This window comes from Drosophila yakuba, chromosome 2R (assembly GCF_016746365.2).
Source record: "Drosophila yakuba strain Tai18E2 chromosome 2R, Prin_Dyak_Tai18E2_2.1, whole genome shotgun sequence".
In the NCBI taxonomy this organism is placed as follows: domain Eukaryota; kingdom Metazoa; phylum Arthropoda; class Insecta; order Diptera; family Drosophilidae; genus Drosophila; species Drosophila yakuba.
In genome coordinates this window covers 21,199,172-21,221,154 of record NC_052528.2, presented here as the reverse complement: position 1 = coordinate 21,221,154, position 21,983 = coordinate 21,199,172, and the positions used below count along the sequence as shown (strand labels likewise).

Sequence of the window (21,983 nt, the reverse complement as noted above, 5' to 3'; positions counted from 1 at the left end):
CAAACGAGTGATTCTATAAATAAATCATCATCTCGTTCGAGCTACGCACGCAATTAGCAAAACTACTTAGCAATACGACAGGGCTCCTGAAAAAGAGGGATATTCCTCAGCCAGCAGCACTGCAGAGTATATTTATAATTGCTCAGTGCGTTTTAGGTGGGTAGACGAGCAACAAGCCACGACCCCGTAGGCAAAATCACTAAATCACTTTGCTCGCCACGCAACAGACGTAATCGATGCAAGAATTTGGCGAAAATATTCAGCAGGCTCACGATGAGAAGCTGGGCAGGTATGTTCAAATAGCTCTCCGAAACAATAATTAACTTATATTCCTGTGCAGGCATCTGGTGGCTAGTATAAGCATCGAGCCGGGAGATACTATATTGGAGGAGCGACCCTTGCTGGTAGCCCCGCACTGGGAATGCCATCAGCTAAAGTGCGCCCAGTGCCTTCAGGAATCCTATGTGATATGCCGAAGGTGTCAGGTATTTCCCCTTTGCATGGACTGCAGCCAGCATGATGAGTTCGAGTGCGAGTTTTTCGCCAGCGGAGCGGGCAAAGCCCTCTGCAAGGATATTCTGGTTAAGAACTTTGGCATATGTGGTCTTCTAAAGCTCCTCCTTTTGCTGGAGAATCCTAATACGCAAGCAGATTGCCAAATGCTTATTGGTGTTCCTATAAATCTGGGTGATTACCGCGACGGAGAAGGAATGTGGCAAGAGCACGAGGAGTTAGTGGTGCGTCCTCTAATGGAGTGTGGCCTAGTGGATTGTCTTCCCACTCAGCAGTTGACTTCGGATATACTTCACGCTCACTGCATACGTATCGACAGTAATTCCTTCGAGGTGACCGCCAAGGATGGTGATACCTTGAAGGGAGTTTTCGTTTGGGGTGCTACCTTGCCGCATCACTGCGTTCCGAACACGGTGGTCGCATTGGATGAACAGTTCAACATGAAGCTATATGCGGCGGTTCCCCTGCAGCCCGGCGACATTATATACAATTCCTACACCAATCCGCTGATGGGCACCAGTCAGAGACAACACCAACTGCGTCTAAGTAGGAGACTGGAGTGTACCTGCACGCGCTGTCTGGATCCAACTGAGATGGGCACCCACATGAGCAGCTTGAAGTGCAAGGAGTGTGGCGGATTTTCAGTTTGCGAGATTGATTCAAATGGAAAACTGGGAGACTGGCGCTGCCCGGATTGTAAAGCCCTGCTAACCGCTGCCGAAGTCCACGAACTACAGGCCGAAGTCGGATCAGCCTTGGTAGACGCCATGGGTGACCTGCAGGTCTATGAAGCCCTGCTGACCCAGTACGGGCCACTGCTGCATCCCAATCATTTCATGCTGCTGGATATCAAGCAGAACATTGCCAGTATTCTGCGAGCGGCCGCATTAATGACGGCCATGGACCAACCGTGCAAGAAACTCCTCGCTCGCCGGGTGGAACTCTGCTCCGACTTACTGCCCGTCTGTCGGGCTGTGGTTCCAGGCATCTCCAAGTTGTATGCCATTGGTCTGTTTGAGTATTTGCTGGCCTTGGTTGAGCTTGTGGAATTGCAATTCGCCGAAAGTGATCTGAATAAAAAGGAATATGTGGTGAGTAAATTAAATACGTTAAAAAATTGAATCCAAGTATATTCCAGTTTCAAAATTAAATTTATTAAATACGTATTTTTTACAGGCTCATTTAAAGACTGCAAGTCTGGTGGCCACGGAAGCAATGGACCTACTTCGCTTTGAGCCCGAAAACTCGGCAGAAGGCTATCTTGCGGACCGGATTTCGATGGAGCTGGAGCGGATTGAGTCCGATTTGAAGAAATACGGCAGATAGTATATCCACTTTAGGTATCATGTATCCGCTTTGTGCCACTGCTGTGGCGATTTTAAATTTAAAACAAATTTGATAAGTGGAAGGGAAGCGAACACAATGCGCTCCCTTTAGTTGTTGCCACTTTTACATTGTGTACCGGCGACATGGTTCAACGTTTGGCTGGGTGGGGGAATCATTGACCAAGAAATAAATAAAGAATTGTCGTTCAATTAAAAATAAGTTGCCAGCATGGCGCTGGTTGTGTTGTCAGTATGCCAAAGGTAGCCAAAGGGAACGGGAACAGAGAATGGCCGCAGTAACCGACGATTTTGCAAGGAAGTGCGAAATAAAGCAGAATGACACGCTGGGCAGGTGGGTGCATCTATAACCCATTCTATATATTTAACCCCTATGGGTTATCTTTCCTTTAAGATTTGTGGTTGCCCTCTGTAATCTTCGGGCTGGCGAGACTCTGCTGCTGGAGAATCCCATCGTAGTCCTACCCCAAATCGGTGATAGACGCTGCTCCAAGTGCTTTAAACTAACCCAGAGTTTTTGTAGGTAGGTGGACTCCATTCAAATTTGTCATCCATTTACGAATCTTATGTAAACCCTTTAGAAAGTGCCGTCTTTTGGCTTTGTGTGAAGATTGCTCGGATCATGATGGGCGCGATTGCCGAAGGCTTGCTGAAATGAATTTGTCCAACGATCAGGTGGAGCTGCTCCAGAGAAAGGAACACACCGAAATCCAGTCAGCTCTGAAATGTCTGCTGTTAAGAGAGCACGAGGAAACCCTGCCCTTGTACGAGGAAATGTCTCAAATGGAATCCCAACTGGCGAGTAGAAGAGGCACCGATATCTGGAAAAGCTACCAGGAGCACGCATTTGCTCCTCTAGATTCTGGTGGAGTGCTAAAACAACTACGAGGCTCGGCGGATGAGGACCTAGTGCAGGGCTTGCTTGGCATCCTGGACGTAAATGCCTATGAGATAAGGGCTCCGGAGTCGGGTGGCGCCATGAGAGGACTGTATCGTAGGGCGGGACTCTTTGCCCATAGCTGCATGCCCAACCTGGTCATCTCAATCGATGACGAACGACGTATAAAGGTCTACGCCAATCGGTTTATAGCCGCCGGAGAGATTCTTTACAATTGCTACACCAATGTGCTCCTGGGCACCGAGGAGCGTCAACAAATTCTGAAGGAGGGCAAGTGCTTTGACTGCACCTGTCCGCGATGCAAGGATCCCACCGAGCTGGGAACACACATGAGCAGTTTCATGTGCAGCCACTGCTCCTGCACGGGTGGCTACATAGTCCGTCAGCCGAATACGGGAATTTGGCAGTGCCTTCTAAATCCAGAGCATACACTGAAACAGGAGTTTGTAGCGAATATGCTGGAGCGGGCTAAAGAGGAGATATTCCACGCAAGGGATGATATTTACAGGCTGGAGCTCCTCTTGGCCAAGTTGAGTCGCCTTCTGCATCGGAATCATTTTCTAATGCTCGACCTAAAGCAAAATATCGCTTCTATATTGCGACAGATCCTTCAGAACATGGCAACCCGACCAAATAAGAAGGTCTATGAGCGGAAAATTCGTTTGTGCCAGGAGATATTATTGGTACTCAAGGTCGTAACCCCTGGAATCTCCAGATTAAAGGCTATCGCCCTCTATGAACTGGCCAACACTCAAGCCGAATTGGCCAGAAAAATGTATACTGAGATGGAGCATAGTGCCAATGACCTTCTGGTGAGAGTGTCCTGGATTTATTTCTTAATATTACCTTAATGGAATTTTTTACAGTCGGAATTGGAACGAGTTGAGGTCATGCTGCGGGAATCCCTGCGAATGCTTCTATTTGAGCCACTGGCCACTCCAGAGGGTCAGCTGACGCGATCAATGCTCCGAGAGCTGAAGGAGCTGCAGGATGATATAAAAAATCTTCGAGAATCTGATGACGATGTGGTAAATTAATAAGATCCACGAGTTTTTGGTTTAAAACTAGTTTTTGAATTGGAAACAGGATACTATATTACTTGAGTTTAACTTAAAGTCAAATAAAACTTTGTCAAAAGTAATCAACAAAAAGTTACAAGCAACTAGTTTGCTTTAGCTATTACTAGAACTATTTACAACTTAGCTTTATAGGATTCCAAAATCTGCATAATCAGAATTTGCACTATTACGTATTACTTGAGTTTAAATTAAATTTAAATTCGATAACTTACATTTAGCTTGTTGTTCGATTAACGGCAAGCTTGCTGTTATCGTTTTATTTAACGCTTTTTCAACACTACTGAGTTTATTTATTGTTATTTATCTTTTTTTGCATTAAACAATAAAAGCTCAGCTAGACAAAAGAGTTAACCGTGGAATTTTCGACATTTCCAAATAAATAACACAAGGAAGCTGTGAAATTAAGGAATCAGCTGATGACTGATAACACAGATGGGGTATGCACCGCGAATAAGGGATAAAACAACCCTCAAGTGGGAAAAAACGAGGGTTTGCTGCTCAGTTGCGATTTGCATGTGCCGTGGAGATAAGGTGCTCCTCTGCACCGCTTGATTCTGCGACAGCGAAAAATTCCCAACCGTGGAGCAACAACAAATGCTGCAATATATACATCACTAGCCGCGTCCACGCACCGCTGCCGCCACCCCCGCAAATGCCGTAATGTGTTGGACGTTGTGAAATAGTAATACTCACCATTCTACATCGACATTCGTCATCCGGAAGAGCGGAACCGTGGAAATCACCCTTTAGGATGGCCCTCGCCAGTGCCGCCGCCGCCCTCTTGAAGGGTTCCCAGACGCCTCTGCAGCAGCTCCTGGAGGACATCAACTTCCAGCGCACCAAGGAGATGCGCCAGCTGCTCAAGGATGGTGGGTATAGCCCTAAACCCGACTTCAGTGCTCCCCGATTTGGTCCAAATAGCAGGGAAAATTTGTCTACATTTGCACTTTATCGATTTGTCACACGGGGCAACCCCTAAGGATGTGTGTGCTTGTGTGTGTGCCCTGCTGCGCCTGTGTGTGTGCTTGCCTTTTCCGCCCCACTTTTGGCCAACCTCTTTGTTTTCCTTTACATAAGCGGCTTTTACTTTTATCGGCCCAAATGTCAGTATGGGAAAACCGCAAACAGCTGTTCACCTGTCGGTCAACATCAGCATCCCCCAGTTCCCCACAAGTCCTCAAAATCCTTAGGATTGGGTTGAAGCATAAGATTTCTAGAACTATGATTGAAATAAGAATTTCTATTCTCTTACTTTTCTAAATAGTTAAATATTTTGATAATTAATGAAATAGAATCTGGGTACTAATTCGTTCCATATCTTTCTGGTGTACTTTTATATTGTTTATATTTGAGAACCTTAGCAACGCTTTTGGGCATAATAATTCTATATTACAAATTATAAAATACACTCAAGCACATGCATATATACTTCCATCTTATTTGATTTCATACCTGAAGTTTACAAAAAGTTTACTATCTATAATCAAATTACTCTTTAACCATGTCTTTTAGATGGCGGTTTCGTGGTCCTACAGGGCACCACCTACTGGACGGACCTCTTTGTGCGCCATTTCCTCTTCCAGACAGAGCCCGTGCACAGCATCGACTCTGACGATTTGCTCTTCTTCGTGCGCAAAAAGCACGTGAAGAGCTCCTCTCGCCACATGCCAAAATTTGAGGTAGGCATCAGGAATAACCACAAAAACCCATTGAACATATTGTATTCTTTAAACAGACTGAGGTGGAGGTATTCCGCAAGGACTCGCGCAAACTGCCCATCGGCGATCCCGATGTGGACTGGGAGGAGACGGTTTATCTCAACATGGTCATTCATCAGTTCGATTACACGTTGACACTGGCCATTTGTACCAGGACGTCGCCCAAGGAGTTGCAGGTGCTACGAAGGCATTCGCAAAGGGTGTACGCAAGTCCCAGTCGTCGGAAGATGGACACCAAGGGCGAGGGCGAGGAGATCACGTATCCGCACATCTGCTTCATGGTCGATAATTTCGACGAGGTGTTCAGCGACATCTTGGTGCGCGACGGGGAGATGGTGTGCGTCGAGCTGGTGGCCAACGACAAAGATGGAGCAGTCCAAGGGGTGATCTTCTTGGGTTCCATACGCTATGATGCCTTGAAAAAGGTGTACGATGCCAGGGTATGAGTAATCCGAAATACGCTCTGTATTTTCCTGTCCTAATTTGTACCTATCGCTTCATAGCAATCCAGTCTGAGTTCCAAGGTGGCGCAACGCATGTCCTTTGGCCTGTTCAGCAGTGGAGCTGGTGTCCAAACACGCTGTGAGTTTGTCCGAATGAAGGGACCTCAGGGAAAGGGCCACGCCGAGATGGCGGTGACCAAGCCAAAAGGATCCGGTGTGGAGACACCCACCAGCGAGCCGGGGTTCTGTGCCACGGACATGTGGGACGAGTGGGAGGAGGAGAACGACGACTATTGCACCTATCGACATCAGCGACGACTCAGCGATCCGAGCGCCAATCTCAATAACTTCTCACGCTACGGGTGGCGTACGAAGAATTCGAATAACCAGGATATGGTGGGCAGTGGCACCAGTCCAAGTGTGGGCGCCAAGGCGCGATCGGAGAACGAGGGACTGGACTCGCTGGCTAGCGAGGTGTCAGAAATCGAGGCTGGAGATTTGCGCGACGGTCAGTTTGAACATTTACTTATTTATTCCTGTTTCCTCTTCATTTGAGCATCCTTTAGTTGCATGATATTTAGAATTGTATTACTGCTTAAAGTTGTTGCCGTAGTTAATGCTGCTTTTCCGCCTGCTCCTTTCATTTTCGTTCATACTCCTGATTTACTTCTCGTAATGTGTTGTCGTTCCATTGATTTTCCTTTTACAACTTCCTACTATCAAATTTATATATATACTTTAAGTGTGCCCCCAAAAACGACTCAAGAGTATATATATAAAGAGAACACCAGACATTGCCGAGAAAGCAGGACAAAAAATACACTACCAGGACAACCAGTTTGGCTTTTAGTTTGACACTGGATTTTGGTTTAAACGGGAATCGTTCACCACATTCCGCAGTCCCGACCATTTTCCCAATTTCCAATTCCCATTAGAAATTGTTTGGTGGCTTGACTGTATATTCATTAGACATCCATTCATCCACCTGGTATCGATCGATCCCCTAGTTTTTATTTGTGTTTCCCTATTCTGGCTTATTATTTCCACTGCTTTCTGTTGCCAATTACCGATTAAGTTGCTTGGGCCGATCCTCGGTTGTACATGTGTGTCGATGTATATGCTTTTAAAACGCAAAAACCGATCTATCTACTTGTAGATCAGCAACGTCCTGCTTTCTCGGCCTCTGCGGCAAAACTGCACCCAAATCCGAACTGCGAGACACACAAACTCGCGACTGGTGACCAAGAAAAGTTGCCCCAAAAATCTCCCAGTGAGAGTACTTCCTCTGCTCCAGCGGAAGCCGCTGTTCCTGCTGTTACTCCGCCCCCATTGAGTGCCGCCGCGGAGGTCACTGTTGCCGGCGACAACAGCGGTACTGGACAAAGCTCAACCACGGGCTGCAATTGCTTTGGTGGCAAAAAGTGTAAGAAGCGCTGGGCGTCGGCCAAGAACACGGACACCCCGGAAATGTCCGAGGTATACTGCCCCAGTTGCGAGGATCCGTCCAACGAGTCGCCCGCCTGCCTGGCCAAGATGCCCGACAAGCGGCCCACCCGTCTCAAGCCCAAGAGCAGCATCCTAAGTGTAGAGAGCGAGTTGCTCGTGGGCAAAAGAAGCAGTTTCCGGCTACCATCGGAGACCAAACGCAAGCAACAGGGCGGAAGCATTACGAGGAGTGCCTCCCTGAGTGCCGCTGATCGCAGGACCAGTCTCCCGGTGGCCACCAAAAGGATCATACCTCCAAGACTGCGCACGGCCAAAGCCAAGGATCTCGAGAAAGACAAGGAGAAGGAAAAGGATAAAAACAAGGAGAACGACAAGAAGTCTTCAAATCAGAAGGTCAACGGCTCAGCGACCAACTTTCTGGCCAAGATGTCGCCGAAGCGGCTTAAAGCCGGCAAAGAGAAGGAGAAGGACAAATGTGGCGACAAGGAGAAGGAAAAGGACAAGGGCAAAGCGATTGATGCAGCTAAAAAGAAAGCTGTTAATAATAACAATCCAAGGCCCGCCACTTCCAAAACGGAGGAGTACGAGATCGCCGATGATGCTACCTCGCTGAATGGAAGTGAATCTGAAGCAGTTGGAGCTGCCAAGATGATCCTCCTAAGTGAGACCGACAGCAAGCTGATGATTAGTGTGCGCGGACGAGAAGAGCTGCCGGTGGTGGATTCTCCCAAGAACCCGACAAAACGTTTTGAAAAGTGTGTCGGCTTGCCAGTGGAGCCGGAGAATCATCCGCTGCAGCCGGACGAGAACAATGAGAACGAGCAGAGCGATATCACAAACGTGATATCGCCCACGGAACTAACACCCATGCTGGATGTGGCCAATGGCAACGAGCAGGTCACCAGTGCTACTCTTCCGAGAACAGCCAAGCAGGCTCACGTCAGCAAGATGCTGCATTTGGTGCCCAAGCGCAGAACACCCGATGGCACTAACATCTACTATTGGTGCGATGTGCCCAAAAAGGCAATAAAAGGTTATTTCCTAGGCTTTATTTCAACTTCAATTGATATTCTGTAACGCATGTACTTAGATCTTAATAATTCTGACTGACATAAACTGATGTTGTGTGCCTAATGTACTTTTAGAGCTCGACGATGGCGCTTATAATCCGCTGTGGACTAGTCGAGGCTTCACGCAATCTTTTCATTTCTGGAAGGAGAATAGAAGACAGCAGTCGACGCCGCTTAATGCATTCCTCACTTATGTGACACTGCCCTGGTGGAGCATTGCAAAAGGTGAGATACTTGAAGGAACGATTAAAAACATTTGTCAATCTAATGTAATATACTCTTTCAGATCTCTTGGATCACCGGGAAACACCTATTCTGACCTTTTAGTATTAACTTAATCTGCAATTGTGATTTATATGCTTTATAGTTCTCACGTGTATTCCCTATTTATCGATCGAATGCCAACTGTGTGATCAGTCCCAGTTTGATTTATCAGTATATTTGCTATGTTCTCGACCAATGTTGAGTTTCCTAAAGCGCAACCTCACGAATCGTACTATTTCGTGAGCGGAAAGCAAACCTTCAAATTTATGAACTACAAACTACGATAGTGAACTCTGTTACCGATGATATGGAAATATATAATTGTAATATTATTTGTAAATTGTACGGCAACATTTATACCACGAAATATATACCGAATAGAAAAGACACATGACGAAATAGGAATTATTCAAGAAGCCAATGGATGAAAGTCAAGACCATCTCACGAGTAATACTGTAATCAGAGTTCCCGAAGCATCCGACATCGGGTCGCCGTTCGACTTAAAGATACGTCTATCGCCTCTCCGGCTTGATTAGTCTGTTTTTGAGTCTCGCCTGAAACGGTCGTTGCTGCAGTTGAGCTTGGTAATCGAGTCAAGTGATAACGCGGGAAATAAAGCACTGGAGATGGGGCAATCGCTGCCGCTGCTCATCCGCCTCGCCGTTGTGATTTGGCTGACAATTAGTACGGTCACCGCATGTCCCCGGGCGCCCACCCACTTGAACCACGGTCGACGCACACGCGGCGACAATGGATACAAATTAATTGTGGCCGATGGACCCAACGGATATGTGCCCGGCAAGACATATAATTGTAAGTCGGGAAGGTAGCCAGCTGGTTTCGTAATCATCGGGGTCACTTGAGAACTAAAAACAAAAGCCATCGAGACGATAAGAGAATCCAGAGCAGATGGTGGTCGGGTCCATCGTGTCAGTTGCTATTATGATAATTCTTTATGTATAAATACGTACCTAATCTTATTATAATGATGAAGAAACTGAAACGTATTTAGTTTACAAAACGTAGTGATTTATTAGAAAATGTTAATCAAAATCAAGCTGTAATGTTTTTTACCAAAAATTGGTTTTTAACATTTTCTGGAATCCTCTTTTACAAATACATAACTTTATGTAGTGTTTGAAAAATTCAATTATAATGAATCGTTAATGGCAAATAGTTGCTCAAGGATGAACGGTTCGCATATGCTTATCATAGTGTCCCTGGTATTTAAATGTTTTAATGCATTTTGTGCACTGATACCGAGCTTGTTGAGACACCAAATGCCTTATGTAGTCTTCGTTTAAGGTGAAAATATCGTCGCAACATTTGCAGAAGTAGGCAAAACTAACAGGTAAAAACGAGAATAGATTTAAAGTATATCGGGCTGTTTCCGAAATGGTATCCAAGACAATATTTTTGGTATATATGTTGTAATGCCAAACTGAAATCTGATTAATAATGTTTTTTATAGCGCTGTTAGGCAGATTGCATCCCATTGTCTGGTTTACTTCCCTAGTTAAAGCGAACATTTTCTGAGAAATATGTTCCGGTTTCCCTGGCGGAACAATTTTCCTATAATTCCATATAGAATCATACTTCCTGTAGATTTTGCTAAATTGATCTGCCTTTTTTCGCATCGTTTCTAACTCGTCTTGCAATAATGTATCCTCGATCTGGTTATCTGTGATTGCCGGCAGCTAAAAAGGATTAAACAAATGAGTTGTGAAATGTGCAATGATTCGTATCAAGTGCTTACTCCAACGACTTTTAATATTTCGCAGTTGCCAATTGTTGCCATTTTGTTTAAACGTATACTTCTGATGGAGCAGGGGTCCTCCTTTTTTAGGGCGATGAAATTTTCCATCTTTAACTTGCGATTCTTTGTGCTGTTGAACTCAGAAGCAAAACATTTAGTTTTGTCACTAGATCGTATTTGAGTTTTGCCTGGACTAGATTTGACATTGGAGGTCTGCACCTGTTTTACAATAATAGGGTTTACTTTGGACTTTGTTATTTTGCCTTCATTTTTCATCCATAATTCGCCACGCTTTTTGAAAAACTTTTTAGGTTTATCTTTTGGCAGATTTTGGGCGTTGTATAAACTCCTCGTGTTATTCTCCACTGGGGCATTGACATCCTCTTCTTTGTCGGAAGTAGTTGAAGTTTCAGGCAATATACGTGGTGGAAAAACATCTATTTGGGTTATTTCTATAGGGAATGATTTCATTTCTTTTGGTACTTGACTAGCTGCTTTGGAGATATGATAAACTTCATGTATCCCACTTGAACCGGAATGAACCTGAGCTTGCTGACTAGGTAAAATGGGCTTTGGTGCACAGTTTAGTAGCTTAGGCAGGGTAGGCGTTGTTTTCTTTGCGGCATAGTTGGTGTGTGCCAGTGAGACGTTTGCCTCTGTTAATGAAGACTTTCGCACACTTAAATTAGATGAGCTCGGTATGGGCTTAGGCGGAGTTTCCAAACATATTCCAGGTATGTTAGCTTCTTGGATGGGCTCAGTTATAAGGATTTTGGAGTTGGGCTCACTAGGTTTCATTTCATGATTTGCAGACAAATCACTGTCAATAACTCGTAGGATGCGGTTCTTTATAATGCTCATTCGCTTTCTCGAAGTTCTTGCAATAGTGTGACTCTTGAGATTGCATATCCTTAGAGAATTGCTCTCGCTATTAGCCTTCTTGCGGGGTCCTTTGAATCCACCATTTTCGGGTTTTAGTTTATCATTAATATGTTCCTTCTCTTTGGTTTGCAATAAAATGTTTGTCACTTCTGCCAGTAGGTTTATTTCATTTTGACTGCCTTTTTCTTCAGCTGTAGGGAATAGGTAATGGGCTAAGTGATACTTTAAAAAAGATATGCCACCATTTGCTTACATTTAACTGGGCTGTTGTCCGAATTATCCTCGGTCGCCTCGGTTGCTCTGGAATCCTCTGATTTCGCCAGTCCTCTGGAGTCACTGCTGCTGCTGTTGTGCCCCACCGACTGGGCATCCTCCTGTTCACCAGACATCAGCTCCTCCACGCTGTACACATTGTGCTCCTTGGTGAAGTGCAGCACATCCGAATGGGCGCCCTGGAGGTGTCTCAAGAACTCCGGCAGTTGTGTGAAAAGGTCCCGGCAGAAGTGACAGTAAAGTGCAATCATACAGTCGTTGGTCGAGACCACCACATCGCCGCACTTTTCCAGACTGACGCACTGGCTCCCCGATAGCATGTCGAGAAACGTAGACATAATCAAAATCACAGAACTAAAAACTAAATAATATTAACAAATTTCAATCGCGCGTCGTCTTAAAAGAGGGCTGAAAGAGCGAGATAACCATAGGTACATTAATGTATCGATTACAGTGCTAGATATGATGGCATCGATTCCTGATAATCGATAAGTAGTTTTTGTATCGAAATTTGAATTTGAAATATTTGGCAGTACTTCTACTTGGATCGCGGACTCACTTGAAAGTCCAGCATTTCACCCACTTTACCATTGCTGCGGAGGCACACACTGGCGCTCGACGACCCCAGGCAGCTAGTCCCCGGCGAGTGGGTCGCTTCCAGCTGTTTAGTGACTCCCTGACCCAGTTCAATGACCGATGCGTGAACACTGTTTCCGAGGCGGACGACCTGCCCAAAACCGAAGTCCAGGTAATGTGGGTGGCTCCGGAGTCGGGCTCTGGCTGTGTGTCCTTGTCTGCAATGGTCTACGAGGGTCCGAGAGCCTGGTTCGCTGACGATGGCAACCTGTCCACCGTGATTTGTGAACGAAAGCCTGATGCAGCTGCTGCTCAAAAAGAATGCTGCGCCTGCGATGAAGCCAAATACAGCGTAAGTCGGGAAATACCGTGTATATTTTTTGGATCTCCAATTTATTTTCTTACCAATTCAGTTTGTTTTCGAGGGAATCTGGTCAAATGAAACCCACCCCAAGGATTATCCGTTCGCCATCTGGTTAACCCACTTCTCTGACGTGATTGGCGCATCGCACGAGTCAAACTTCTCCTTTTGGGGCGAGAACCACATAGCCACCGCAGGATTCCGTTCTCTGGCAGAGTGGGGTTCGCCGAGTGCTCTAGAAACGGAGCTGCGGGCAAATGGTCCTAAGTTGCGCACTCTCATTAAGGCCGCTGGGTTGTGGTACCCGAACGTAAATCAGAACACGTCCTCCAAGTTCCGGGTGGATCGCAAGCACCCGAAGGTGTCGCTAGTGTCCATGTTTGGTCCTTCCCCCGATTGGGTGGTGGGCATCAGTGGTCTGGATCTCTGCACTGAGGATTGCAGCTGGAAGGAGTCAATGGACTTTGATTTGTTTCCATGGGATGCGGGCACTGATAGCGGCATCTCTTATATGGTAATATTCAATAGATATTTCATCTCCTAAATATTTAATGGATCTTTCTTGGTAGTCACCCAACTCGGAGACGCAGCCTCCGGAAAGGATGTATCGCATCACCACAATGTATCCCGAGGATCCTAGGGCTCCATTTTATGATCCCAAGAGCCGTGAGATGAAACCACTTGCTAAGCTGTACCTAAGACGTGAGAAGATTGTCTCCCGGAACTGCGATGACGAGTTCCTGCAGGCTCTCCAGCTGGAGGTGTCCGATGATGCAGAGGAGCAGGACACCAGAGGTAGGTTAGATCTCCTTGACACCAACATTCCCATCTTATCAATCGTTTTCCAGCCGAATGCCGAGTGAGCGACTACTCCGCCTGGAGCCCTTGTTCCGTGAGCTGCGGCAAGGGAATCCGCATGCGCAGCAGGCAATACCTGTATCCCGCGGCGGCGGATCAGAACAAATGCAACCGCCAACTGGTGTCCAAGGAAATGTGCGTAGCCGCCATAGCCGAATGTGCCGATGGCTCAGCCCCATTCAAGGATCGTGACGATGATGAGGGCGAGAATCTGGCCAACTCGCAGTCCCTTGTGGGCAGCAATGGCGAGGGAGCCGGTCTATGCAAGACCTCGCCGTGGAGCGTGTGGTCCGAGTGCTCGGCCAGCTGTGGCATCGGCATCACCATGCGTACGCGCACCTTTGTCCATCATTTGGGACGCAAGCGATGCCCCCATATCACCATAGTGGAGAAGAACAAGTGCATGCGGCCGGATTGTACGTACGAGCAGGTGGAACTCCCTGATCCGCAATGCCCCACCAGCCAGTGGAGCGACTGGAGTCCGTGCAGCTCGACCTGTGGTCGAGGAGGTACCATTCGCACTCGGGTGCTTTTGCTGGAGACCGGACCCGATAAGGAGAACTGCACGCGACGCATGGAGCTGTACCAGCAGAAGGAGTGCGTCAATCCCACGGACTGCCACATAAACGCGGAACAGGCCAAGGACATATGTGTACAGCCACCGGACGCGGGTCCCTGTCGGGGCAACTATATGCGGTATGCCTACGATCCTCAGGGCCAGCGTTGCGGCTCCTTCAGCTACGGAGGATGCCGTGGCAACCGGAACAACTTCCTCACGGAGAACGACTGCCTGAATACGTGCAACGTGCTTAGGTCACCTTATTCCTCAAGATCGGATCAGCCCAGGGCCTGCGTCTTGTCGGACTGGTCCGCCTGGTCATCTTGCAGCGTTAGCTGCGGAGTCGGAGTTTCCGAGAGCCATCGCTACGTGGTCAGCGATCCTCAGAATGGCGGTCAGTCGTGCTCCAAGCGCCTGGTAAAGTCACGTCCTTGCTCCATGCCGGGGTGCTAAGGCGATTCTTCGTTCATCACAATTTTTGAATTGTTACTCCTCCGGAGTCATTAAGAAGACTTTTTCTTAATAAAGTTTATCAAAGTAACTTGTAACAATTGTAGAATAAGATGGTTTTACTATCCCACTGTAGATATATCTTTTTATTTTTATATATTTGAATTGTAAGAATGCTGACTATGCAAATATGATTGCTAGCTACCAAGTGGATGCTTGCGTTAAGCTGGCACTTTTACACTGCACAATTACAAAAATTATTTTCAAAAAAACAATCATTTAACAAATATACATATATATTTTCTATAAAAAATCAACATAAACTGTGGACTTATCGCGTTTTAAAACGTGAAATTGTTTAGAAAATCATCCATGGATTTCCCCTCGATCACTTAAAGCTTTCTTTCCGCTTCACAAAGATCAGCAACCACCTTGAGATGACTAAGTTCCATTCTAGCCAATAAATAGATGTTAAGCTATAAAATCTATACTATTACAGAAGCCAATGTAATGACAAACTCGAAGTCCCAATGTACATCGGCTGCACTTGAAATAGAATTTCTTTGTGATAAGGCAAGCATATAGTGGGATTTCCCTTTATGGTATTCTTAACTTTAACTTTATAAATATGGCGTACGACCGACGCTTGCTTTCATTACTAAACAGACACTTCAGTCACGTACATACATCGCGTCCAGTTTTAAAATCAATTTTAAGTGTTCCCTGAATATATTTAAATGGGATCACGTTTGACAAAACAGAGAACAGTGCAATCGCAAAGGTGAGTGAATCCGTTTATAAATATTTCAGTTCAATATGTGCAGAAAGTCTAACATGTACGATTATAGTCTGTTTAGTTATACGAAATTCAATTTTTGTTTAACGAGCCTATGAATACAAATATTTTTACAACCTATTTAAACCTAATAGTGGAGTAACAATTCATTAACGCCGCTGACTAAACCACGCAGTATCGCATCAAATATTGTCGTGCCTTCCACTTGTTACCATTGGCTCGGTAAATGAGGTGCAGGTTAAAGGCCACTTCGTGCTGCAGACCAAGGGTAGACTCGTGCTCCGCAATTAGCGGATGCACGGGCACGGCCAGTGCCTTTTCATAGTACTCCACGGCCAGGTGAAGGATGTTGGCCTGGTGATAGATACGTCCGATGTTGTAAAAAATCTCCTGCTGGGCGGGACAATCAGTTAACTCATGGCCGGCAGATCGTAACTCCTTGTAGCGCTGGCCAAAGGCCACGGCTTGTGCCACTGCAGCCGACTTGCGAAGCACCTTCTTCTGCAGCGACAGTTGGTTAAAGGCAACGGCTATGCAGAGGGCTACCAGTGGATCGGGATTCTCGCGCAGAATAGGCATGTAGATGTTCAGAGCATACTTAAAGGATGCACAGTTGAGATGATAGTGGCCCTGGAAGATTCGCATCGGTTTTGTATCTACCGGATGTCGTTGCATCAGGCGGCGCATATAGCGATAATAACGCACTTCGTCACCCTTTTGAATCATCAGCGATAGCATGTTCCACAGCGTAGTTTGGCTGGGCTGTTTGGCGATCAGCTCTCTCAGATAGGAGAAGGCTATTGCACAGTCGTCGTTGTAGTAGCAGGTCAGTACCATAATTCTCTCGATCTCGTGATGGTAGTAGGTAAATCTTTTTGTGGTCACCATGGCAAAGCAGATCTTCTCAGCGGCGCTGTGCATGCCATGCTTAAAAGCCGTACGCACCAGCTCCCGAAAGAGATCAAATTCATCCTTGACCGTCAGATCAGAGGTCTCGCTGGCGGCATTTTTAGCAGGATCCTTCAAGGAAATGGTTTTACATTTGACAGATATTTAGTATTGTGTGCAATTCTCACCTGAAGTTCCTGCTCCGCAGAGCTGTCAACCGCCTTGCTCCTCATTTGTATGATGGTCTTGAGGCTCTCCGAATTGTAAGCACTGCCTCCATTTGCGGCCGCCATCATCTCCTCGCGGTTGTACAGCTTGATCGAGTGCCGACTGAGCAGGGCATATCCCACATCCAAGAACTCCTCAATGCGCCCGATCTGTTGTAGCATCACACATCTCTCATACAACAGGCGGGCAATTAGCGGCTGGCCCTCAGTCTCGCCCGGTTGCTCCAATGCTTGAACAGCCTCCTCGTGCCGGCCTTGCTGTTTAAGCAAAGCGGAAAGGGTGAACCGTGCGTCGTAGCAGAAGGGCGCCAATTGCACCACCTTCTCGTAGCTCTGAATTGCCTCGTTGGTTCGGTTCAGCTGGCGAAGACACTCGGCCTGACGCAGCCAGACAAATGCCGGGCACTCTACGGTATCGCCATCGGTTATGGGACTCATCAGCGCAATGGCTTCGGCGTACTTGTGCTCCTGCATCAGAGCCTCGGTGATGTCCATGTATAGCTCGACTCGATCCGTTGTCAGAGTGATGTGCTCTTGGACATTCTGGATAAGGTAGCCCAGCAGATGGTGAGCCCGCATGTGGATGAGACTGACGCAGAGTTTGGCCCGCAGCTCGGGGACGTAGTCATCTGGGATCTCGCAGAAGTATATGAGCTCCAGACTCTCTTCTTGGTCGTTCTCCAGCTCAAAGTTGGTGCGCTCCCGCAGGCACCGAAGAACCTTGGCATACTGTTTGTTCAGGATCAACAGTTCCAGGTAGATGTTGATATCCTCCAGGCTAAATCGCGCCCCACAAACACTGTACGCCCCCTCCATGGCCTCCAGGGCAAGCGAGTGCTTCTCCAGCACATGAAAGTACCGGGCCACGTTTTTGGCCGTATTCAGACACATTTTCCACTCATCTGGCGGCATCAAGGGCAGCATTTTTAAGTACGTAAACATGGAGGCATTGGTTTCGCCCATTTTTTGCAACAGCTGCGCCTTTCGCAGCCGGAGCTGATACACTTTAGGCAGCATTTTGATGGCTTTTGTGTAGATGAGACGGGCACGCGCCAAGTTGCCCTGCTGCACCAGCAGATCAGACACCCGTATCCACATGTCCCGGTCCTGGGGATTCAAGTGGGCCGCCAGTGTGGAGAAGTTTAGGAACTTGACCTCATCACGGTTCTCATAGATCTCGGCCAGCGTGTAGAACGGTTCACTGGCCAGAGGATTCTGTCGGATGATCTCCATGCAGATGCGCTCTGCTGTTTCATAGCGGCCGTACACAAAGCTCAGGTTCGCCTCGCCCATCAGTCCTTGCAGGGCGGTGCTAAGTTGGCTTTTCCGAAAGCCACCTCCCCCAGAACGACCACCACTCGTCGACTGTTCCTGCGGCGGTTTGGCCTGCGCCGAAGTGCTCGGCTTCTCAACGCTGCCGGCCGCCTCACCAGGCTCCCCATCATTGCCCTCCTCATCTTCGTCGCTGGCCTCCAGCTTGGTGCAAAAGTCCGGGAACTCCAGGCACTGGACACCCTGCACATAGCGCTTAATCAGCGCACCCTCCTCCTCGTCATCCGCGGAGGAGCAGCGCCGCTCGCCGTCATTGTCGCAGTCGATGATGTCCACCACACGCAACGGCTCCGTCTCCTGGAATTGCTCCAGCTCGTTCTCCGGCACATCGTTGCTGTCTATTTCCTCAATTAGGACCTCGTTCGAATCGGAATCGGCCATTTCCGTCGATTCTATTTTGTAAACAAATCTCCGGATTAGCGATGATACAAGTCCAGCTATCGCTTGAACAATGCTGCCCAGCAAAGTGACTATCGCACGCATATATCGATGAATTCAGTGGCGCAAGCTTTGCGCCAATTTTTCCGCCTCTAGAAAACTAACGGAACTTGAAATCTCCGCGAATTTGTTTTTCTCCGAAAAGCTGCGCAGTCTTCCCCGTTTTTGTTTCAATTTATGTGGTGTAATCTGTGTGACTTACTTTTAGCAACCCAACAATGCATGAAGTAGAGAATTTGGAATCGGTGAGTGTTTAAAGTAAAGAGCAAGTCAATAGGAGACTATACTTCTGGAGATTTCAGCTAGATCAGCAGCTATCAAGTATATCCCTAGATAGAGGTAATTGGGAAAACAATGAAAAAACTACGTTCATGTTTCTTTTGAAATACATGGCCATCGACGACGACAAAGCCAAACAATGTGATCCTCTGCAAAAACAAAAGAAGTGAGTATTTGGTGCGTATGTACATACTAGATCACCAAACTGATGAAAATCCTCTCCAGACTTTTATCCCTGATGCGCAGTTTGCCAATTTATCCGCCAAGTAAGGAAATGCTACAGGCTCTGGCTACTGAATTCGCAGACACCGATTTGATTGCAAATAATATTATGTTCGAAGAGTTTCTGCATACCAAACGCTTGGAGTTTTACAATGTATGCTCCGTGATGCAAACGCTGCTAACGATCGAGGATCTTTCCAGCATGGAGCTGTACGCTCAACTTATCCAAGCTGATGTGTCTGTGCAGCGGGTCTCCAAGCTGAGATATAAAATTGCTCTCAAGGGCACGCGAGTGAATGCAGAGGACTTTGTTGCTGCCAATCTGGACGAAGTGGTGCTGGTGCCCATGTCCAGCCGGTTGGGATCTCCACTACCTAAGCAGTTGGTGCTGGCCCTGCTTCCGCATCCTCACGAAAATTTAAGCCCGACTGATCCGATGCACCGCCCTGTGGCCAGTGTGGAGCAGGTCAGCCGCACCACTGTTCACGTGCGCTTTAGCCGTGAAAATTGCCCAAACGAAGCGGTTTTTGTAGGCCAGCGCTTCTACGCCATAATTCGCTCCAAACGAACTCCAATGCGATACATGTATCGCGCACTCAGGTTGCTCCAGGAGAGCCCCTTGGTGCGCCGCTACCTATTTCCGTTTCCCAGTTGGCTGACGCAGATGGTGTCCACTTCCCAGAAGAACGGCGGCAGATGTCCTAGTTGGATGGAAGCGAACCCACCACAACAGCCAGCTACTCCGACCTCACTCTCCCTTCTAAATTCGACCATCTATTCTAACGCAGAGCAGTTAGAGGCCGTACAACGCATTGTTGCGGGACCAAGTACTCAGGGACCATACATTCTGTTCGGACCACCAGGTATTAATGATGATTTTGAAGTCTAAAAAAAGTGTATTTTCATTGTGCTAAAATTGTGCTAGGGTGCAGTTTATCTCTCTTACATCCTCAGCATCTTTCATAAAGTAAATTATTTTGCAGATTTTTCATTCCACTTTAAAAGTCATATTATTTCTCTATATATGACTACTACTACGTTTTACAGGCACTGGCAAAACCACTACCATTGTGGAGACCATTCTACAGCTGCGCCTTCAAAAACCACAAAGCCGTATCCTTGTAACCGCCGGCTCGAACTCGGCCTGCGACACAATCGCCCTGAAGCTTTGCGAGTATATTGTAAGCAACACCCGGCTTCAGGAGCACTTTGCCCGACAGGTGCTGCCAAAGAAGGATCACCAGTTGATCCGCCTATACTCGCGCTCCATTTATCACAAGGGTCTTCAGTCCGTGCCGGCGCTGCTGCTGAAGAATTCCAATTGCTCGAAGCGCACTTACAAGCACCTTGGAGTTTCACATATTCTGGAGTACGGCATAACGGTGGCCACGCTCTGCACAGTGGGTCGCTTGGTCACTGATAACCTCGGCAAGCACAACTTTTTCACCCACATTTTCATCGACGAGGCGGGAGCTGCCACTGAACCCGAGGCATTGATCGGTATAATGGGTATAAAGCAGACGGGGGATTGCCATGTGATCCTGTCCGGAGATCATAAGCAACTCTGCGCCGTGATAAAGAGTAATCGAGCTGCATCTCTGGGATTAAGCCAGTCTCTAATGGAAAGGCTCCTACGATCCGATTGCTACAAAGTTGATGAAAACGGAAACTACGATCGCACCCTGCAGACGCGTCTACGTCGTAACTATCGATCCCATCCTCAGATTGTGGGCCTGTTTAATGAGCTCTACTATAACGGAGAGCTGATCCCTCAGGCACGCTCTGTGGATGTGAATCTAGCCGCCAACTGGAGCGTTCTGCCCAATCCACAGTTCCCGATAATATTTCAGGCTACTCATGGAGTAACCAAACGGGAGCAGCACTCCACTAGCTCTTTCAATCATCTGGAGGCGGAAGTAACATGTTGGTATGTAAATCGCCTGATAAAAGATGGCCTGAAAAGCGGAAAGAAAGTAAGACAGGAGGACATCGGCATTGTTGCGCCGTATACCGCTCAGGGTAAGGTAGTTACCAAGCTACTCCACAACCGGGGACTATCGAATGTGGAGGTGGGCAGCGTGGAGAGCTATCAGGGTCGCGAAAAGACCATAATCATAGCAAGTTTGGTTCGATCCTTTGCAAAAATGGGATTCATGCGCAATCGTCGCCGTGTGAACGTTCTTTTGTCAAGAGCTAAGGCACTGCTGATCCTGGTTGGCAATCCGGTCACCCTTCGTCATCACCGGGACTTCCAGTTCATAATCAAGGAGTGCAAGAAACAAGGCACATATCTCTTCAAGAAGAAGGGTTCCGAGCAGATACCGTGTATCCTGCCTGACACTGAGGAAGATGAATCAGATGAGGAGTCGGGCTGTGAGTCGGAGGATGAGGAGCTTACTCCTTGGTATGCCAGAATGCCACCGCACATTTGTGTGGCCATTGACCAAATCAAACCGCAACACAAGAAGGAACAGCTCGCTGAATCTCTCTCGAAATTAGTGTCAAAAATGAAACTGTAGAATTTGTAAGACTTATGAATAAGCGTAGGCTAAGTTGAAAATGACAGACTCCGAAAAGTTCAATGTAATAGTTCAAGGCATTATCGTGTCCATAAGATGAACCTCTAGAAGAGATGTAATGAAACCAAATCTAATTTATTGGATGCTCAGACAGCACCAAATATTCTAAGCTATGCCATCTGTAAACCTGAAGTTTTTGTTAAGTTTTAATATAAGTTTTCGAAAACAATAATCGCTTTTTGCAGTCATAGACTGATTTACGAAGAAGAATACCCAAGATATTCCATTTGGTGTCCTGCAAATGGAGAAAGGAAAACATTTTATTCAAGTTTTGTGTAAGAAATGGACCAATGAAATCCAAACGAATATGTTCTCATGAATGTTAAGTCAAAATCTTTGTCTAAATTCCATTTTTTTTTATATTCAACCAAATTGGTAATGCGAATCCGGATTTATCATATATATTAATATATATTTAAGCAGTGTCTATATAATTAGTAAAACGATTACAAAATACAAATACAATGGAGTTGCTGCGTTAGGTATTGAAAGAGTGTTTAAAAATAGTTCTGCTCTTGTCGCGAAAGTTATTTCATTTTTTAACGCTCTATCCTTTAAATTTGTTCAGTCTTTGTTAATCAACAACTTTGTTAAAGTGTTCTTTTTTTACGTTGAGTTGCGTTTTTTTGCTTGCCTTTTCGTTTTTTAAGCAATTAAAGTTGAGAAAAATGTTTAAGATAGAAATGCCAAGTTTAGTTCGATTAATTAAAGTTTGTTCGACATAAAACCTTC

General features: G+C 46.6%; 7 protein-coding genes across 9 annotated transcripts; 5 read left to right on the top strand and 2 right to left on the bottom strand.

Moving 5' to 3' along the window:
• The first annotated feature begins 82 nt into the window (after window positions 1–82).
• LOC6531697 (SET domain-containing protein SmydA-8) lies at window positions 83–2,058 on the top strand. Its single transcript, XM_002092452.4, has 3 exons — window positions 83–289; window positions 341–1,604; window positions 1,690–2,058. Exons 1-3 carry the CDS (start codon window positions 237–239, stop codon window positions 1,837–1,839), a joined length of 1,467 nt encoding a protein of 488 aa, XP_002092488.1. The 5' UTR covers window positions 83–236; the 3' UTR covers window positions 1,840–2,058.
• A 42-nt stretch (window positions 2,059–2,100) lies between these two features.
• On the top strand, window positions 2,101–4,445 carry LOC6531696 (SET domain-containing protein SmydA-8). Of its 2 annotated transcripts, XM_015196004.2 has the most exons (5): window positions 2,101–2,190; window positions 2,251–2,379; window positions 2,438–3,566; window positions 3,621–3,782; window positions 4,163–4,445. In XM_015196004.2, exons 1-5 carry the CDS (start codon window positions 2,126–2,128, stop codon window positions 4,169–4,171), a joined length of 1,494 nt encoding a protein of 497 aa, XP_015051490.1. In that variant the 5' UTR covers window positions 2,101–2,125; the 3' UTR covers window positions 4,172–4,445. The 2 variants fall into 2 exon arrangements, with proteins under 2 accessions (XP_015051490.1, XP_002092487.1); XM_002092451.3 differs by lacking the exon at window positions 4,163–4,445 and having other exon boundaries at window positions 3,621–3,905.
• On the top strand, window positions 4,314–9,163 carry LOC6531695 (uncharacterized protein KIAA0930 homolog). 2 transcript variants are annotated; one of them, XM_002092450.3, is made up of 7 exons: window positions 4,314–4,702; window positions 5,346–5,512; window positions 5,569–5,991; window positions 6,055–6,502; window positions 7,151–8,473; window positions 8,586–8,735; window positions 8,797–9,163. In XM_002092450.3, the coding sequence occupies exons 1-7, from the start codon at window positions 4,585–4,587 to the stop codon at window positions 8,835–8,837; spliced, it is 2,670 nt and encodes an 889-aa protein (XP_002092486.1). In that variant the 5' UTR covers window positions 4,314–4,584; the 3' UTR covers window positions 8,838–9,163. The 2 variants fall into 2 exon arrangements, with proteins under 2 accessions (XP_002092486.1, XP_015051489.1); XM_015196003.2 differs by lacking the exon at window positions 7,151–8,473 and having other exon boundaries at window positions 4,329–4,702.
• An 82-nt stretch (window positions 9,164–9,245) lies between these two features.
• On the top strand, window positions 9,246–14,596 carry LOC6531693 (spondin-1). The gene is made up of 5 exons (XM_002092448.4): window positions 9,246–9,588; window positions 12,220–12,614; window positions 12,676–13,137; window positions 13,193–13,418; window positions 13,472–14,596. Exons 1-5 carry the CDS (start codon window positions 9,402–9,404, stop codon window positions 14,491–14,493), a joined length of 2,292 nt encoding a protein of 763 aa, XP_002092484.1. The 5' UTR covers window positions 9,246–9,401; the 3' UTR covers window positions 14,494–14,596.
• LOC6531694 (protein teflon) lies at window positions 9,783–12,124 on the bottom strand. Its single transcript, XM_002092449.4, has 3 exons — window positions 11,667–12,124; window positions 10,532–11,604; window positions 9,783–10,472 (listed from the first exon to the last, which is right to left on the bottom strand). The coding sequence occupies exons 1-3, from the start codon at window positions 12,022–12,024 to the stop codon at window positions 9,957–9,959; spliced, it is 1,947 nt and encodes a 648-aa protein (XP_002092485.1). The 5' UTR covers window positions 12,025–12,124; the 3' UTR covers window positions 9,783–9,956.
• A 3-nt stretch (window positions 14,597–14,599) lies between the features above and the next one.
• Window positions 14,600–18,410, bottom strand: LOC6531692 (general transcription factor 3C polypeptide 3). Its single transcript, XM_002092447.4, has 2 exons — window positions 16,363–18,410; window positions 14,600–16,306 (listed from the first exon to the last, which is right to left on the bottom strand). The coding sequence occupies exons 1-2, from the start codon at window positions 18,214–18,216 to the stop codon at window positions 15,449–15,451; spliced, it is 2,712 nt and encodes a 903-aa protein (XP_002092483.2). The 5' UTR covers window positions 18,217–18,410; the 3' UTR covers window positions 14,600–15,448.
• On the top strand, window positions 14,825–21,978 carry LOC6531691 (putative helicase mov-10-B.2). Its single transcript, XM_002092446.4, has 5 exons — window positions 14,825–15,271; window positions 18,380–18,416; window positions 18,474–18,616; window positions 18,676–19,535; window positions 19,720–21,978. The coding sequence occupies exons 1-5, from the start codon at window positions 15,228–15,230 to the stop codon at window positions 21,189–21,191; spliced, it is 2,556 nt and encodes an 851-aa protein (XP_002092482.2). The 5' UTR covers window positions 14,825–15,227; the 3' UTR covers window positions 21,192–21,978.
• The last annotated feature ends 5 nt before the right edge of the window (window positions 21,979–21,983 follow it).

Bases quoted from the DNA above. Each gene is read 5' to 3' on its own strand.
- LOC6531692 (XM_002092447.4), bottom strand. From the start codon at position 18,216: ATGCGTGCGATAGTCACTTTGCTGGGCAGCATTGTTCAAGCGATAGCT. The intron at 16,307-16,362 runs GTGAGAATTGCA...ATTTCCTTGAAG, and splicing joins CTGCGGAGCAGGAACTTCAG to GATCCTGCTAAAAATGCCGC.
- LOC6531695 (XM_002092450.3), top strand. From the start codon at position 4,585: ATGGCCCTCGCCAGTGCCGCCGCCGCCCTCTTGAAGGGTTCCCAGACG. The intron at 5,513-5,568 runs GTAGGCATCAGG...TTCTTTAAACAG, and splicing joins GCCACATGCCAAAATTTGAG to ACTGAGGTGGAGGTATTCCG. The intron at 5,992-6,054 runs GTATGAGTAATC...ATCGCTTCATAG, and splicing joins AAAAGGTGTACGATGCCAGG to CAATCCAGTCTGAGTTCCAA.
- LOC6531693 (XM_002092448.4), top strand. From the start codon at position 9,402: ATGGGGCAATCGCTGCCGCTGCTCATCCGCCTCGCCGTTGTGATTTGG. The intron at 12,615-12,675 runs GTAAGTCGGGAA...TTACCAATTCAG, and splicing joins GCGATGAAGCCAAATACAGC to TTTGTTTTCGAGGGAATCTG. The intron at 13,138-13,192 runs GTAATATTCAAT...CTTTCTTGGTAG, and splicing joins ATAGCGGCATCTCTTATATG to TCACCCAACTCGGAGACGCA.
- LOC6531697 (XM_002092452.4), top strand. From the start codon at position 237: ATGCAAGAATTTGGCGAAAATATTCAGCAGGCTCACGATGAGAAGCTG. The intron at 290-340 runs GTATGTTCAAAT...ATTCCTGTGCAG, and splicing joins CACGATGAGAAGCTGGGCAG to GCATCTGGTGGCTAGTATAA. The intron at 1,605-1,689 runs GTGAGTAAATTA...TATTTTTTACAG, and splicing joins TGAATAAAAAGGAATATGTG to GCTCATTTAAAGACTGCAAG.
- LOC6531694 (XM_002092449.4), bottom strand. From the start codon at position 12,024: ATGTCTACGTTTCTCGACATGCTATCGGGGAGCCAGTGCGTCAGTCTG. The intron at 11,605-11,666 runs GTAAGCAAATGG...TATTCCCTACAG, and splicing joins GGACAACAGCCCAGTTAAAT to CTGAAGAAAAAGGCAGTCAA. The intron at 10,473-10,531 runs GTAAGCACTTGA...AATCCTTTTTAG, and splicing joins AAATATTAAAAGTCGTTGGA to CTGCCGGCAATCACAGATAA.
- LOC6531691 (XM_002092446.4), top strand. From the start codon at position 15,228: ATGGGATCACGTTTGACAAAACAGAGAACAGTGCAATCGCAAAG. The intron at 18,417-18,473 runs GTGAGTGTTTAA...TGGAGATTTCAG, and splicing joins AAGTAGAGAATTTGGAATCG to CTAGATCAGCAGCTATCAAG. The intron at 18,617-18,675 runs GTGAGTATTTGG...AATCCTCTCCAG, and splicing joins CCTCTGCAAAAACAAAAGAA to ACTTTTATCCCTGATGCGCA.
- LOC6531696 (XM_015196004.2), top strand. From the start codon at position 2,126: ATGGCCGCAGTAACCGACGATTTTGCAAGGAAGTGCGAAATAAAGCAG. The intron at 2,191-2,250 runs GTGGGTGCATCT...CTTTCCTTTAAG, and splicing joins CAGAATGACACGCTGGGCAG to ATTTGTGGTTGCCCTCTGTA. The intron at 3,567-3,620 runs GTGAGAGTGTCC...AATTTTTTACAG, and splicing joins ATAGTGCCAATGACCTTCTG to TCGGAATTGGAACGAGTTGA.